Source organism: Periplaneta americana, chromosome 7 (assembly GCF_040183065.1).
Source record: "Periplaneta americana isolate PAMFEO1 chromosome 7, P.americana_PAMFEO1_priV1, whole genome shotgun sequence".
Classification (NCBI taxonomy): Eukaryota; Metazoa; Arthropoda; class Insecta; order Blattodea; family Blattidae; genus Periplaneta; species Periplaneta americana.
The window spans coordinates 23,707,904-23,726,109 of NC_091123.1; the positions used below are offsets into that span (position 1 = coordinate 23,707,904).

Consider the following 18,206-nt stretch of genomic DNA (forward strand, 5'->3'; position numbering starts at 1 on the left):
ATTGTATGTTACAAAATAACTTCTGTCAGATCCGGTTCTAAATTTCCAATCACTAAAAATGCATCGGTTTTCAAATGTTGAATTAGCAGATATGCATATGGCAATGCTAATGAAGCATGCCTAATTCATGCAGAGCAATGTTCTCAACATCATATTCCCTGTCATACAATTTTTTCGAGGCTAGATGAACGTCTTCGAGATAGTAGCCAGTTAATTTTAATGTCGAAATTCTTTGAAATCCTTATTTCTTTCATATTGTTCTTACTTCACCCTTTACACTCTCAAAAGTTCGACTATAGACGCAAAAATGTTCTCTGTAGCAAGGAAAAGGAATCTGAAATAAGAAATGCCAACACCCTTACACCGACATCTAGAAGAAGTGAACAATCTTACTGAATCACAACTGTTTTGCTACAGTTCCAATATGGTGGATAGTACAACTAAATAGTGTTCAGAGTAAGTGATCTATAGGGAGCGGATTTTTATGTGCTACAAAATTTAAATATATTTATTTTTTATGTGCTAAAAAGTACGAAAATATTTGGTAAAAACAAAAAAAATATTTGTTTTAAATATGACAAAAAACACCTTACTTTGCTTGGAAAAAAAAAAGTTACTTGGTACTCACCAACCACACTTGAGTTGGCCGAGAATTGCAGTGAACACAAAGGTCATCTCCAAATTCTCCATCACAAATGCATGCTGATTATCTCTGAACAACAACTTATACTGTGAAAACGATCTTCCCACATCACAGGACGTCAGACGTGCACATTTAAAGAGAGGAATGTCACAAACACATACACTGTCAATTTCACCTACAGGCATATCTTCCAATACTTGAGCAACTTTACACATTTTTTTATATCCACTGTTTTTCCCAAATACATTCTGGAATTTGTCCCTTAGTGATTGTGCTTCTGAACCTGGTAGCGAGTCTAGTTTAATTTCCACGGCACGCACCTCCCTGTTTCAGACAACAGGTTTTTGGATGTTTCGAGTTTTTTTTATGCTGTCACACAAAAAACTTAGATTTGCTAATAGGAAAGCCAAATCGTTTTTTAAACAACCATCTTTCAGTATATCTTGAAGGATATCGATTGACCAAGCCCGATAACAGGGAATCACAACAAGATGTATTGCCTTACTTGATGGACATGAGTGAGAGGCGAGAGATTTGTTTAAATTAAATAATGTTCATACCCGAGCTCTTATCTGGCGGCCGGGTAGCTCAGTTGGTAGAGGAGCTGGCTACGGACTGGAAGGTCCAGGGTTCGATCCCAGGTGGTGACAGGATTTTTTCTCGTTGCCAAACTTTCAGAACGGCCCCGAGGTTCACTCAGCCTCCTATAAAATTGAGTACCGGGTCTTTCCCGGGGGTAAAAGGCGGTCAGAGCATGGTGCCGACCACACCATCTCATTCTAGTGCCGAGGTCATGGAAAGCATGGGGCTCTACCTCCATGCCCCCCAAGTGCCTTCATGGCATGTTACGGGGATACCTTTACCTTTACCTTTTTACCCGAGCTCTTATCTGTTGTGTTCCACAAATGAAGCGTGGAATGAAATCATCTTCAGCAACAATAAACATTCCTAATTTTGTGTAGCAAGATCTCTCCTCTCTGTCCATGTTAATTTATTCTCTAATAATAACACTGATATGTTGCCTAGCAGTTCTCAGAACTTGAGGCGATACTATTACAAAAATGGATCATGGATACACCACACAGCGCTTAGAAACACGAAGCAACCAAGAATTCATACAAAGACAATGTACTTCTGAGTGATATAATTGATTTAGTTTTAAAATGTTTAAAAGTTCTTGTAAAAAATTATTTAAGTAAAAAAACTCCAAGATTTATGTGTTTATAATAGAGTTCCTGAAAATATGTATTTACATAATTTTTTTGTGAAAATATGTGTTTTTATGTGAAATAAAATTCGGGTTTTAAACTTGAAACTTCATGTTCGGATTTTTTAACTTTGTTAATTGTGTTTTATCACACGCAAAAATAATATTTAATTACATAGAAATCCGCTCCTTAGTGATCTATCAGACACAGTGTATATTAAAGTTGTCAGCAATCCCAGACAACTTTATTCGCTACAGAAACTGTTTTAATGTGGGAGAAAAAAAAAAGACTGACGATTGAAAATATCAGAGAAATTATGTTTTCTTCCTATACATTATCCTTATGACCACTGGATTGAATTTACTTGAGCTGTGTTATGCAGAAGAGCAGAATACAATTAAAGCTACTTGGCTACAACAGCAATGTGATGTAACACTTACTTGTGCTGCTAGACGAGTTGCTCTTCTTTGATATGGCTTGGTACAAATACGGGTAGAGTTCATTAATGAGCTTGCCACCTCGAAAACTGTGCTCATAATACTGGCATAAAAGACGCCACAACTGACCTGCAACAGATGAGAGTCATAAGATTTTACACAATATCACTACAATTATAATTATCAATGTTTTTGTTGTACATTTGAATTAGTGAATCATGAAAGGAACTAATTACACTTTGTGTGGTTTTTGGTAAATTGAAAAAAATGTGTCGGAAATTGTTTATGTTTATTTTAATTTTCAGATTGGCAAAGAATAAGTCATTGGTGTTAAAAATTGGATATAAATTATAAATTTAGATTTTATCGTAGTTAGAGAAATAAATTAATGTATTGTAGTTGTTTTCAATTCTACATGAAAGTATGAGACAATAAATTGGCACTTTCAATTACTTTATTGTTATTTTTGCAAACGTAAAATTAAATTGCAACCTCTGAAATTGCAACTGGGCATAATATTAAACAGATTAGACATCATTATCATCATTACAGAAATAAATGAATGTATTGTACTGTACTTAGTTCCCTTCAATTCTACTTAAGTTTCAGACAATCAATTGGCACTTCAGGTTACTTTGTTATTTTTACAAACACAAAATTAAATTTCAACTTCTGAAATAATAATTTAATTCAGAGTGCATATAATGACGTTTTAACTGGGAAAGAATCTATGTTATAATAAATCCACTTACAGATATCTCGTAGAACTGTATAAAACATTTTGTTGTAAACTCTGCTGTCTTTTTGGCTGCTGTGTGAGATCAAAAGTAAAAAATATTTTCTGTGGTATACAGTGGTATAAAATTTTCTACATACTTCTAAGCAATTCGTGTCTTACTTTACCAAGAAAGTCTAGCTTATCTTACGCTTCTTCATAATCAATGCCAAACTATTGTTTTCCTAAATAATTCCAAACGAATCTTGAAAAGCTAACAAATTAAACCTTAAAAGAGTGCTAAGGTTCTCTTTATGCAGAGACATATTCATTTATTTGTCACATAAATGCAACCAGTATCAATTCACGTGATGTGTCTTCTGGAATTGAATGAAACTAAGTGCAACAGTTAGTTCCTTTCTTCAGCAACTCTAAAGAAATCTATGGGCCCACAACAGAACAAAACATGCTGTAGAAAGATTATATTATTATTACAACATACCGACTGTAACTTGATGATCAGTCAGGAATGTGTACATATGGTAGATCTGATCTCGCAGATCAGTGTCGCCAAATGTGAAGTAAGCAAGATGGCGTCCAGCCTGAGAAGCAGCCATCAACTGCAGCAGTGTCTTGAGCTTGGCATCGCCTCTGTAAGCTCCACAGCCCCAATTACCAGAAGCCACACCTGCCAGTCTCTCACCTGGCTGCGATTCTGGACAGTGGAAACCAACATATGCCTGCAGAAAAAATACCAATCAACGATATCCACCAGTGATGCCAAAAAAGTAATCTGCTAATGACAATCAACCTATCTTCATGCTCATATGTGTAAAGTGACTCAAAAACACCCGAAACTATTTGTTCATTCAGTTGCTGTTAGATCTGCATAACAATCTTATGTGAAAGAAGTATTGCGTGTTCAGTTCAAAGTGTGTTATGGCTCGCTGTATGACGTCATGTGGCTAGCCAATGAGCCTAGACAATTCAATCTTCCTACACTTCCGCAGAGGCATATTACCTATGTGCCAGAGAAGTTGCCTAGCAAGTACGGCGTTCATTCTGAAGAGTACTTACCGATACGTATGCTAACTCCAGTAGTGGCAGGAATGTGAACTGTTTGGAAACACGTACTGGGGTGAGTTTTTTTCTTACTATTGGGATATGGGGAGAGGGTTAAGACGATTACTTACGTATTTGTTGACATTAACTTCGACTGTCAACATGGACACGAAGCATTTGATTTGTTTTATGGAATGCTGCCGTACGCAACCGATGATAACAAATACCTTGCGTATGTCTTGCCCATGCAAAACACAGTTCGAAAGAGGTTACGGTAGCACAAAGACCGTACAGACCACCATCTGTTGCTATAACATTCAAGTTATACCGTACACGTTCTCAAGTTCAGATTGAACGCCTTGATTAATAAGCAACTTCTCTGACATAAAAGCTGAAACTTGCTTCAAATCGCTGACTCACAACAGTGACGTCATGACACACTTTGAAATGAACACCCAGTATTTCCAATTAGCTTTTACTCATAATGAAGTTTTATTATTATTATTATTATTATTATTATTATTATTATTATTATTATTATTATTTAAATAGGGCAGCAATGAACCTCCGGGTTCCTTAAAAGCTGTAAGTAAGTATTATTATTTAAATAGGGGGTACATGATTTGCGTCATTTAACCAAGAATCCTTTTGAAAGAGGGATGTACAGGAACTGTGAACTCTTTGTCACTCTAGTGTTATCCTTGTTCTATGGTTATGATAAGTAATGGAGCAATGACGGAATTCCGTTGATTCCCACCTTATTGAGTTCTCGCAGAAGATTGTTGGGCGTGTACTGCACATTGCGGTTCCCAAGCTTCAAAGCATCAATTGCCACAATTGCACACTTCTTCCTTCTACTGCTGTCACGCGGAGTGTTGTCCTGGTAGTCCCCTGACCAATGGAGAGTGCTGCTGTAGCCAGTGTAGTTGCTGAATCGTTCACAACCTGTTGATTACACAGATTTCAATAACCAAAATGTTGCACACTGCCAAATGCCATGGCATCCCTCATGGCACTGAGATGGAGGGAGGGGAGAAAAGAATCAGGGAGAAGAGGGCCGAATCTTTGGAAGGTGGATGACGGGGATGATGCAACAATGTAAAAAGGGAAGAACAGTTGTTACATAATTATTGGTTTATTGAATTCTTTAGTTTTCTCCAATGGTTCTCCAATACATAAGTAACTGGAAGTGCAGTTCTGAAAACCTCTAAATGCTGGTTCACAATAAACCGGGAATGGGAACAACAAAGGGAACGAGAATGGAAATATTGTTAAAATAAATGTATTTAAATATGAGCATTCATAATAGTTAATTGTGAATGTGAATTTAAATACATTTATTTTAACAATATTTTCGTTCTTGTTCCCGTTGTCGTTTCCATTCTCGGTTTATTGTGAACCAGCCTTAATATTAAATTTCGCCCTGTATCTCTGATGTCAGCTAAGGTGAAGATTTAATGATGGCAGAACTGAAGATACAGGAAGTGAGGGGAAATGCGAATGCCTGGGGGAGGGGAGGAAAAACACTTTCTGTGTAAGAGGGGTATAATGGAAGGAAGATGATTACAGGATTGTGACTGGGAAGCTAGACATGAATGTAGGGGGACAATTTCAATTTTACTTTATAAAAACTGGGCATAGAAAGTTGTTTTAACATTTAAAACCTGTAAAGAAATGAATAAGGAAAAACAGACAAAATAAGAAACAAAGAAATAAAGTATGTACAGATACTTAAAGGGAAAGAGGCGACAAAGAAAAAACAAAGATAAAAACAAAAGCAAAAATCACAGAAATGGAGAAAAGGAAGAAAGGCAAAGAGAAGAGAAACCGAAAAGAAAGGAAATGAGGAGAGAATGAAAAGGGAAAAACAAAACAAAGAATGAACGCAATAGAAAGAAACAATAACTAAAGAATAGAGAAAAAAGAAGACAAAACAAAGAATGAAACAAAAGAAAAAAAACAAGCAGATGAAGTGGAAAAACAAAGAAACAAAGAGATCAAGAAAGAGACATACATAGAAGAAGAAAAGAGAAGAGACAGAAAGTAAGAAACCAAGGAAATGGAAAAGAAAACAAAAGAACAAATGAATGAGAGAAAGAAAAATAATGATTGATGAAAAAAAAAGAAAAGGAGTAGAAGACAGAAAAGAAAGAATGAAATATAAATAAAGTAAATTATGGGAAGAAGATGAAACAAAAAAATCCAAAAGATGAAGAAATGAAAGAAAAGAAAAAAAAACAAAGCACAGAATGGAATAAAGAAAAATAAACATACAATAGATGAAAAAGAAAATTAAAGCACAGAAACAGAGGAAGAAACAACGAATGAACGAAAAAAGAAAGTGACAGTAAGAAATAGGGAAGAAAGAAAAGTAGGTAGGTAGATATATATATATATATATATATATATAGAGAGAGAGAGAGAGAGAGAGATAGACAGACAGATTAGATAAGACAGACAGACAGACAGACAGACAGACAGACAGATAGATAGATAGATAGATAGATATTTAAATACACAGAGAAATAAACATGTAATAAAAAATAATAAGGAATGAAATGGATAAACAAATAAATAAAGGAACAAGAAAGCAAAAAAATTATAGGAAGTGGTAATTTAAGAGTAATTTCTGTTACAAGGTTAAAAACTACAGCAGCTATCAGACATTAATGAGATGATACAGCAATACTGTATTAATTGAATTGAAGAGGAACTGTAGCATTCACAGAAAATGTTTGTCACTGTCACAGTACAAGGCAAGGTGAATTATAATTAAGCTTTGTTACTCACCAACTATCACCAGAGCTTCTGTCACATCAAGGGCTTCCGTGAAGAGTCTCGAGATGATCAGCTCTGGACATATAACAAAGCGAATCTCCTCTTGTACACCACCTCCACCAAGCACTCCCCCACCCACTAGTCTGAAACAAAACAAACCCTAATTCAACAGTGAACAGAAGAAGGAAAAAAAAAACATTTTTATCAGAAAACTGAATCCACACTAAATAAAAAATATTAAGCACTTTTAATCATCAGAGGAAGAATACAAACGTGCAATGTATCTTGTATGTACGCACTTTACTTGATAAATTACATTAACAGATTACATTAATTTTAGTAGGGTGTGTTTTAGTATCTATTAGCAATAAATAGCTAAACTTTCAATTCAATGTGTGCTATAATAAGTCAATAGAGTGCACCTGATCTCAGACATGTAGTGAATTCATCAAAAAAAATTGTTTAAATTCAAAAATTATTTTAAGGGTAAAGATTTACTCTAGAGTAACCATTCTTTTTTTTATTTTAAAGCTTAATGTGTATACATATTATATTACTGAAAAATGAAAGAGCTCTGATAAATAGTATTACATTTATAATTGCTTGAAGATAAAATATTTTTACCATTACTTTGCATGCAATAGTGACCAACTTCCCTTAAAGATATTTATGTCAGGAACATTGTAAATCTCATTAAGATACATAATTTTCACTTGCAAATATTCTGACATTATTACACATATACAAATAAATATTGTATATTTTAAAGGAGAAACTTTAAGATATTCTATTTCTGATAACTGAGTTAAATTCTTTTAACATCCGATCGATAGTGGGATTAAAACAACTGACTTGTGAGATTTCAAAGCACCAAGGGTTTCCATAGCAATAATCCTTCCCCTGAGATATGAGACATACATCACTACAATATAAACATTGCTATGAGTGAATAACATGGGATTGGATGTGTGAACAGATGAGCAAATGAACGAACGGAGGGATGATGTGAAATTAATAACATACAGAAAAATGAGGAGGAGGCTAAAGGATTGTTGTTTTCTAATGCCAGGCATTTGACAATAAAGTCATTTGACTTCTTGCACTCCAATATTTTTCAAAGATATTGTCATGGTTAGCCACTGACACACAGATTTTGAGATGTTCTGAATCCATTTCTTGATTTGAGTTGTGCAATGGACAGTTAGGGGACTGATATATTCCAATTCTATGCAGATGCTTGGCCAAACAGTCATGGCCTGTTGCCAATCTAAATGCAGCTACAGACGATTTGTGTGGTAAATCGGGAATCAACTGTGGATTATGATGCAGAGAGTTCCATTTTTTCCCTTGAGATTGTGTTATCAAATTTTGTTTGTTGAAGTCTAAGTATGTAGATTTAATAAATCTCTTCACAGAGTAATACGTAGATTTAGTAACAGGTCTGTAAGTAGCAGTGCTGCCCTTCTTTGCTAAAGCATCCGCATTCTCGTTTCCCAGGATTCCACAATGGGATGGTATCCATTGGAATACAACTCTTTTATTGAGTGTTATTAGTTGAGAGAGCATTTTATTTATTTCTGCTATTTGAGATGAAGGTGTGTGTCTAGAGACTATTGATAGAATAGCTGCTTTGGAGTCTGACAATATAACTGCATTTTTAAATTTATTGATGTGGCAGAGAAGATTCCTGAGACTTTCACTTATTGCAATGATTTCTCCATCAAAACTTGTTGTTCCATATCCAAGAGATCTATAAAGTGAGAAGAGACAACACGTAACACCTGCACCTGCACCTTGTTCCCTGGAGATCAAGGATCCATCGGTGTGGGTACCTAATATTAACGGTCTCTAAAGGATATGTGGGGAAAAGTGTATGGTATACATTTATACAGTTCATCCAATCTTGAATAGCTTGAGTTATGTTCAAGTCACAGAAAAAGCTAAGGAGACAGCACAGCACACAAATATGAGATGCTTAACTGCATAATATGGGCTATCTGATCTTTTACCCTCTACAATCCAATACCACAAGCTGATTATGATAAAGAAGCTGGTGATAATGCTGAAAAAGATAATGATGGTAGTGACAGTGTTGAAGATGACAAAAGAAGCAGTAAGCCAAAACAGTTTTGACATACTTGTTAGCGAAGTCAACTTGAAGCAATCCTCCACCATCATCCTCAATGGTGCCCTGGCTAGTGATGTGGAGTTTGGTGAGTAGCTTCTGAGATCTGTCCCAGTGAGGTAAATTATTATGATTCAAGTAACGACGTGTGAATGTCACGACACCATCTGGGGCTGCACTGACAAAAGAAATCAACAGGATCAAACAACTATTTCAAGTAAACATATTAACAATCATTAAATGCTTGTTAAGAAAATCACTCTTTGGAAGGGTCTTTTATCCGTATTTTATAAAACAGTTATATTACCGGTTGTTCTTTATGGTTGTGAAACTTGGACTCTCACTTTGAGAGAGGAACATAGATTAAGGGTGTTTGAGAATAAGGTGCTTAGGAAAATATTTGGGGCTAAGAGGGATGAAGTTACAGGAGAATGGAGAAAGTTACACAACGCAGAACTGCACGCATTGTATTCTTCACCCGACATAATTAGGAACATTAAATCCAGACATTTGAGATGGGCAGGGCATGTAGCACGTATGGGCGAATCCAGAAATGCATATAGAGTGTTAGCTGGGACGCCGGAGGGAAAATACCTTTAGGGAGGCCGAGACATAGATGGGAAGATAATATTAAAATGGATTTGAGAGAGGTGGGATATGATGATAGAGAATGGATTAATCTTGCTCAGGATAGGGACCGATGGCGGGCTTATGTGAGGGCGGCAATGAACCTCCGGGTTCCTTAAAAGCCAGTAAGTAAGTATTACACCATTTACAGGACACTGTAATAATAATGATGATGATGATGATGGGGGTGGGGGTGGTGATGATACTCTATACTTCAGTTTCAAATGTAGATTCAGGAAGGGCTCTCTCTTTCTCTGATATACTTTCAGGTAACAGAACCATACTTCTTCCAGAAAATCTGGAGAGAATGCTCTCTTTCTATTTTAAGCAAGAAAACAATGAGTAGAATTTAATTAAATTCGTGTAAACAATTTTCAAATTTTCACTATTGAGTGTTGTATAGGGATGGAGTTTTGCTTTTTTTTATTTGGTTTCATTTTAATTAATCATTAATTTGCTGAACCACTTTTACATTTTTTAATTATAAAAACAAGTATTTCAATAATTTTTTTTTTAATATTCCTAATGCACCAAATATGCCTAAATGTATTTGTAATAGGCCTAAAACTTCAATCAAATGTGCCAAAAATTAAATTTGCTGATTACTAAAATTTTCAGGTACTGGTAAATAAAACATTATTTTAACCACACTATGCATTTTTATCAGTTTTATCCCCATATAAACACACTTTTTTATACAGACATTTCAAGTTTTTATTCACCAATGGATCTTGTCCCTACTTATGAACACAAGTCACATGGACCAATAACACTGACATTAATTTAGCTATTGTTGAAGGGGAGGGGAAAAAAAAAAACAGATTATTACTTGCCTTTGGTGCATACTCTTCGAAAGTAGTGAAGTAGACACTTCAGTTTCTCTGGCTTTACTGGAGTGAAACCACCTGCCTGAAATAACCTGAAAAGGTACACAAATATTACAGAAATAGCACGTCATAAAATACAGTAAATTAAGTTGAATGGAAGTATGAAGTAAACACTGATGGAAATATATATGCATTTTCAGCATTTTTTAAAAAAGAAAATTACTTGTTAAAATCGTCTTTTTGCTACACTTCTTGAGTAAATATTAATTGCATCATATACTCAATCTGGAGGCCAGATGAGTGGCCAATATCAAACTAATGTGCAAGATTGATCATTCATACTTCCATTCTTTCAAATTCCCTTCTTTTACAGGTGCATTGTTCTTTATTGTTTATTAACTTCTACCGAGTGACCAGCTGGGGCTGGGTATTGTATTGTATTTATTAACATTCCATGGTATTCATACATTGCTTTACAGCTAGAATATGGAACAAGTCAAAAAACTCAATACTATTATAAAGTCTTAATTTACAGTCACAGTCTAGATGAAATATATATACAGACGAGATTTACAATATAGTCTACTAGTACAACACAAAGTTTTAGTATCAATTTCATGAAGTGTTATTGAATGTCATGAATTCACCTACAGAATAGAAGGCGTGAGAAATTAGGTACTTCTTTAATTTGGCCCTAAATAATCTTATGTTTTGAGTTTCATTTTTTATATCGATAGCGAGGCTATTAAAAATTTTTACTGCCATATAACGCACTCCTTTTTGATAGCCAGATAGACTTGCCGATGGAGTATGAAAGTCATTTTTTTGACGTGTATTTATGCTATGAACTGTTGAATTAGTTACAAAGTTTTCACGATAACATGCGAGGAAGACTATTAATGAAAAGATATACTAACAAGCCATGGGCATTATTTGTAGTTTTTTTAAAATAGTCCTACAAGATTCCGTAGATTTGGCACCTACTATTATTCTAATTACTCTTTTTTTTACTAGAAATATATTGTTACTATCTGTGGAATTTCCCCAGAATATTATTCCAAAACTCATTACCGAGTGGAAGTATGCAAAGTATATTGTTTTTAAGGTATTGATATTTACTATCTTTTGCATATTATATATTATATAGCACGATGGTTTTTGTTATCACGTTTTCTCAACCGTAATGTACACCATGCTTACCCAAATATATTGTCATTTTTAGCTTTTAGTCATAAAGTGCATGTAAATCCGCACTCTACTGCATATACAGAGTGTCCCATTTATCTTGTGCACCTATTATAACTTTTTTGTTTCGATAGATATTGAAATTTTTGTTTCTGAGCGTTATGTTAGAATGAGGGGCTAACATGAGTGTGGAAATTTGGTGCATGTAACTACATTATGGTACAAGATACACGTGACATCAATTTTTCAAATAGCACTACATACTTTAATCATGATACATTGATTACACACATTAAGACGAGTTCAAAAATGTATCACAATGTCACCTTCCTAATCAATAACAGCAACAAAACGAAAGAAAAACGTACTTCCAGTGTGATAATGTTATGCTTTGAGAGTCACAGAAGATATTCCAAATGGTGACCATTCACATTAATGCACATTCGAAGGTGTTCCCCAAAAGACCGTATGACTGCCCTGCATGTTGCTGGCTGAATGGACACACAAGCCTGTCGAATGCATTGCTCCATGTCGTCTGGTGTTGTCTGAATGTTTTGGTACACACTGTCCTTTACAGTTCCTCACAGGAAGAAGTCGAGTGGCGACAGGTCCGGAGAACGTGCAGGCCACTGTACGTGGATTGTGGCGTCGTCAGTTGTTGTGGTTTATTTACATGTTAAGACAGCAAACACACAACACACGATGTGTCTAGACGTCAGTCGTCTTTCGTTTTGTGTAAGTTAATGCACAAGATGAATGGGGCACCACAACAAACAGCACATTCTGATGGCATTCATTCTGCATTTTGTTGTTACTGATTGGGAAGGTGACATTGTGATACATTTTTGAACTCGTCTTAATATGTGTAATCAATGTAATATGATTAAAGTATGTATTGCTATTTGAAAAACTGATGTCGTCACGTGTATCCTGCACCAAATCTCTACACTCATTTTAGCCTCTCGTTCTAGTGTAACTCTCAAAAACAAAAATTCCAATATCTATCTATCAAAACAAAAAAGTTATAATAGGTGCACAATATAAATGGGACAAGTGGCCCGGGTTCGAATCCCAGTTGGGGCAAATTACCTGGTTGAGGTTTTTTTCCGGGGTTTTCCCTCAACCCAATACGAGCAAATGCTGGGTAACTTTCGGTGCTGGACCCCGGACTCATTTTCACCGGCATTATCACCTTCACATCATTCAGACGCTAAATAACCTAGATGTTGATACAGCGTCATACAATAACCCAATAAAATAAATAAATATAAATGGGACACTCTGTATACTTATAACCGAAGTGTGTTAGAAGCTACCTTTCAGACCCTACAAGTTACTATGGATTGCATCAAAATATCACGTTTTTCATTATTAAATTCAACTCACCTGTTGAAATTTATGTCTGGATACCTCGCATATTCAGACTGCCGTTTTGCAGTGTTGCGTCTAGGAAAGGTACACAAGAAAGCATTTGCTAAAAGACTTGCAATCTGAAGTTGAGTAAAACTGAGTGTGTGGTTGCAGTGCTGCACAAGTAGAGGTATCGGTGCTGTCAACAATGTAGGTAACTGTAATGCAAGTTGAACAATTTTTGGTAGCAAATTTGAAAAGAAATTGTCTGTTTCTTCTTCCGAGAAAACATCTGTGAAGAGTAAATGAAGTACTGAAAAGTCCCAACGTTCACTGTACTTAGAGTTGTACGACAGAATAAGTGCCTCCAACTGCTGACTTGATATTATGGTCTTCAAGAGAGCTTCTTGCACAAGTTCCCAGCGTTGCCGCAGATGGCTGTCTTCTCTGCCCTATAGAAGCAAAACAAATCAGAATTTAAATCCCAGGCAACATTATTGAAGAGCATTTAAATCCCAGGCAACATTATTGAAGAGCAAAGTAGAAGTAAGATAACATACATACAGTGACTAGGGACTCACAAAAACTTAAACTGGGCAAGTACAAGAAATTGATTACCATATTGTTAAAATTTTTTGACGGTACTTTTAACATGGCAAAGTTGAGTGGATCTCTGAAGATGGGTGCACCATTTGTTTTGTTCAGACAACAAAACTACAGAGCAAGTCAAACCTAAGTTACCAGCAATCTTACTGAGCTAGGAGGTTTGTGTATGATAGGTAGTACACCAGGTTTTCCTAGCATCTTGTTTACTTTAAACCTAGCAAAGGACACAAGTGTGAGTTACAGCCGTGGAACTGAAGCCAGATGGTCTATGGCGAGTCCTTGGCATCAACCCCTTTGATTTGATTACCTGGTTGGGTTTTTCCGAGGTTTCCCCAAACAAAAGGCAAATGCCGGGTAATATTTTGGCGAATCCTCGGACCTTACCTCATCTCACTACATCTCGCCAAAATATTGTAAAAAAATTGCACAAAATTGTAGAAAATTACTAAATTGTGAAACTATAAAAATTTGTAAAAACTGTAATTGTAATATTGTAAAATTTTGACTTGTTCCACATCTTAAAGCTTCATTGCTCATGTAAGATCTATGGAATAAAATAAATGAATGAATAGTTGTTTGTCCACACCTATGGAGTAATGACTAGTGCATCTGGCCGCGAAACCAGGTGGGCCAAGTTACCTGGTTGAGGTTTTTCCGGGGTTTTCCCTCAACCCAATATGAGCAAATGCTGGGTAACTTTCGGTGCTGAACCCCGGACTCATTTCACCGGCATTATCACCTTCATCTCATTCAGACGCTAAATAACCTAAGCTGTTGATAAAGCGTCGTAAAATAACCTACTTATTTAGTTGTTGCACCAAAGCCGGCGACACAATTCTGCTAGTACATTATGTTGTCAATCACATTTAGTCAGCTGAAATATATCCAGAAATACACATTTTAATGATGGTTAGCTACACAGTACAGCAACATATTTTCCTCTCTGAAACATATCTACTAAAGAAGGTACACAAGCTGTGTTTACAAAGTTCAGGTGGTGTTTTCCAGAGGCTACACAACCAACGAAAAAATGTGTTTTATAAATGACGTAATAAGTGGCGAGAAACAGGGTCTGTTCTCAATAACAAGAAATGTTGTCCAAAGCATGCTTTAACAGAACAAACACTTGTGACAACAGAGTTGATTCCAAGAAAAGGTACCTAATGACTAGCACAAGAACTGAACATTTAGCAACATCCTGTGGAAAGGGGTTCGAAATTTCCAAAGTTTTATCCCTATAAGGTATCACTGGTTCATAAATTGAATCCAAGTGATCCAGTAATGCACACACAATTTTCTTGCTGGATGTTAGAATCATTGTTGCGAGCATCGTTAAATAAACCACAATTTATTTTAATTTCTATGGAGTAATGTCATTTCTCTACAGAAGGTGTATTCAAGTATGACGAACACAGTAACGATTGTAACTGACTTTATCAAAAAATGGAATAAAGCCCTTCTAAAATGACTCATTCAATTATTAGTACCCTGCACTCTGTTTATCTCTTGGCCACAGACATTCCAAAGTGCGGGCGAAAATCTTGGAGGTAGCCCTCTTCTGCCATCTCGATATATGCAGAAAGATCTTGGACATCATCTTCAAAACTGTTCTGCTATTTGGTCTAAATTATCTTCTACATCTTCCTATGAAACAAGAGAAAGGGTCAGAAGACGACAAAAGCCAATGCGAATGACATCATTTAGGAAAGGTTCCCAAAATCCAAGATTTACTGCGTGATGACAAAGGTTTTAACAAAAAAATAAACAGACATCCCTCTATTGTACTATTTTGTAACGAAACGTGCGGCATTTATTACACTAATTTTGAATTCCACTAAGATGAATTGTAGATTTAAATCCGAGATTATACCTTAGTTTTCAAATGCTGAAATATATTTCTTTACATATTTTCATCTTTTCTAATGGAAAGTGCATATAGGTCTACTGTATAACCGGGAAAATTTGTTCAAACACAATTCCATTGAATATGTTTGTTTAGATGTAAAAAAATTGAGGAGATATTTTATTACTTACAGACGTTAGACAGCTAATAAAATGGGCGTAGGCCCTACAGTGGAGTGGACGTTGCATCTGTGAATGAAAAATTGTGGTTAAGTAAGTTTTTACTTGTGGTAATGAATATTTCTCTTCGTTATATAGTCATATTTTATTCTTATTGTCCTCCACATCAGTGTCACTCCAGCTCTCTCTTCTTTTACTCTTTACGAACTTACAGTAAAGATACATTTGTATGCAATAATAATGTAACAACAGAATGGCTCGAAATTGACACTGGAGTAAGACAAGGATGTGGCCTCTCCCCATTGCTTTTTTATAATATACATGGATAAAATTATCCAAGAGCGGCGCAAGATGCGAAATGGCTATTTTCAATTAAATAGAACATTACAAATAGACTCCCTGATTTTTGCAGATGATTTGGTTTTAATGGCACCCACAGAAAATGATCTGCAGTACTCTGTATAATATGGAAATCAATACAAACAAGACAAAAGTGATGGTCTTTAGTGGAAAATACCTTTACCGAGCAAAATAGTTTTGGACAATGAAATTTTGGAAAGAGTGAATGAGTTCACATATTTGGGTTATAATTTGTCATTTGAGGAAGAAGTAGATATAGCAAATAAAATTACAAAATTTACAAAAACCATGGGAATAATTAACAGTATCATGAAACGATCATTAGAACAAAAGAACACAAGAATATGTCTCTATAAAACCCTTGCAAGACCAGTGTTAAGCTATGGTAGCGAAGCATGGGCTGAAAGCAGGATAACAGCCAATGAGATGCGATTTATGCGATATACAGCAGAATATACAAGATGGACCATAAACGAAATGAGGAAGTAATGGAAAAACTGGGATTAAAGCCAATTCTCCACTATATACAAAATTACCAGGCCAACTGGATGGACCATCTACAACAGATGTCATCACACAGAATTCCAAGAGCTATGCTTCGTTATCTCCCTTAAGGAAAGAGATCACTGGGACATCCCAAGAAACGCTGGAGTAACAATTCTTCTTTGGGACCGTAACGGGCCACATGGCCTAATACTTGGAGGGATGATGATGATGATGATGATGATAATAATGTTGCTTTTTAACTTACAACTGCATATTTTATATTGATTGTAAAGGAATTAATAACATTAATTATACTAATTAACACAACTTAAAATTGAATTTTTATATAGACACTTTTTTTTATTTGTGAACGCAGTATTTCGTTCTAATAATGAAATGGAATGGAATTTAACTGAGGGGAGCATAGATGGCTCAGCACTGCGACCTATTGAGATCTATTGCGCTAACCCTCGATATGGAATGAGTTGTATGCCACAGATCCCCTATGCGCACCGCTAACCACATGACTCCCTTAACGACCAGTCCCTACAGCCGACAGAATCCATATACCATATTGCTTCGGCAAATTCCCACAAGGCCCCCTATCGGTCCAAGGCAAAACTCCTCCCCCGAGTACGTCCATTTCGGGTGCCATTGCAGAAGCCATCCAACGTCGCTTAACTACATTCCACGGAGGTTGGTCGAGTCAGCAGCTTCGGGAGGCCGCCTATAGAGTGATCTGAAAAACCAGAAATGGGATAATGAGGAAAGAATGATGGGGGAGGAAAGGAAGTGGCGAAGATGAGTGGGGTTCCATCGTTCTAATAATAATTCAACATATTTAATGTATGTACCTTTCGTTCACTTCAAGTTACTGTGAAAGAAGACTGTTTATGTGTTACTGCTCATCCTACTGAATTTACACCAGATATTACAGCTCTGAATCGATAAGCTATCCCTTTTAGATATGTAATGTGCTTTACTTAGCCCTCGGAGTAGGAGAGTATTTACAAGTCTGCATGATATGATGACGCAACTTACCCTAACTGCGCAATGCAAGGTCAAGAATTAACTCAGACTCGGACCGGCCCGTGCTCATCTTTACTGTCAAGGATGAAATAATATGACTAATCACAGTCTCAGTGAGGATGAGCTCCAGTGAGCCTCTTAGAACTTCATACATGTATAGGACATTATGGAGGATATTTTGAGCAATTCGCGGGTACTCGTGTAAAGGGGGTAAAGTCAAATTGCAAGGTTTGTAAACTTCTCTCCTTTGGTACTGAACAAAACCCCTCTGTCACAAAATATGGAGCACTGTAACTGCATCATAGATGGAAGAATAACTTAACCCCTTTAGCACAAGAGAAAAGTAATTGTGGATAGTTCAAATCTGTACTTATTCCAGTTTAGCCAAATCAACTTAACCCCCTTTACACGGGCACCCGCAAATTATTCTTCATTTCCTTAAATAAACAATTCACTAAAGATCATTTGCCAGAATGTAATGCCGAGAGACGGAAAGAGTGCCAGTCCCTTAGGTTTGACTCACTTTGTGTATAATACACAGACTGTTCAATCTCTTGCTTCTCCATGTATTCACTTACACACCTTTAGCTGCATTAGCGTTACTTAGGCCATGTCTCAAAGCTACATTTTCAGCTGAAGTGAACTAGATTGTTGACTAAATAGGCGGATGTGACATCAGAAGTTATGATCCAAAGCTACATAGTGCATAGCAATCAAGTCCGTAGTAGCTAGTAAACGAAAATGCT

General features: G+C 36.0%; 1 protein-coding gene across 5 annotated transcripts in view; it reads right to left on the reverse strand.

Moving 5' to 3' along the window:
• The window catches only part of Parg (Poly(ADP-ribose) glycohydrolase), a 38,498-nt gene that overhangs the window by 4,263 nt on the left and 16,029 nt on the right, over positions 1-18,206 (reverse strand). For 3 of the 5 annotated variants that reach the window (XM_069830454.1, XM_069830452.1, XM_069830455.1), the window contains 8 exons: positions 15,598-15,654; positions 12,994-13,409; positions 10,429-10,514; positions 8,982-9,141; positions 6,856-6,986; positions 4,823-5,010; positions 3,506-3,743; positions 2,292-2,417 (listed from right to left, as the gene is read on the reverse strand). In XM_069830454.1, coding sequence (XP_069686555.1) covers positions 2,292-2,417; positions 3,506-3,743; positions 4,823-5,010; positions 6,856-6,986; positions 8,982-9,141; positions 10,429-10,514; positions 12,994-13,409; positions 15,598-15,654 — 1,402 coding nt within the window. The remainder of the gene's footprint in view (positions 1-2,291; positions 2,418-3,505; positions 3,744-4,822; positions 5,011-6,855; positions 6,987-8,981; positions 9,142-10,428; positions 10,515-12,993; positions 13,410-15,597; positions 15,655-18,206) is intronic. The other 2 variants (XM_069830453.1, XM_069830456.1) reach the window with 1 other exon arrangement.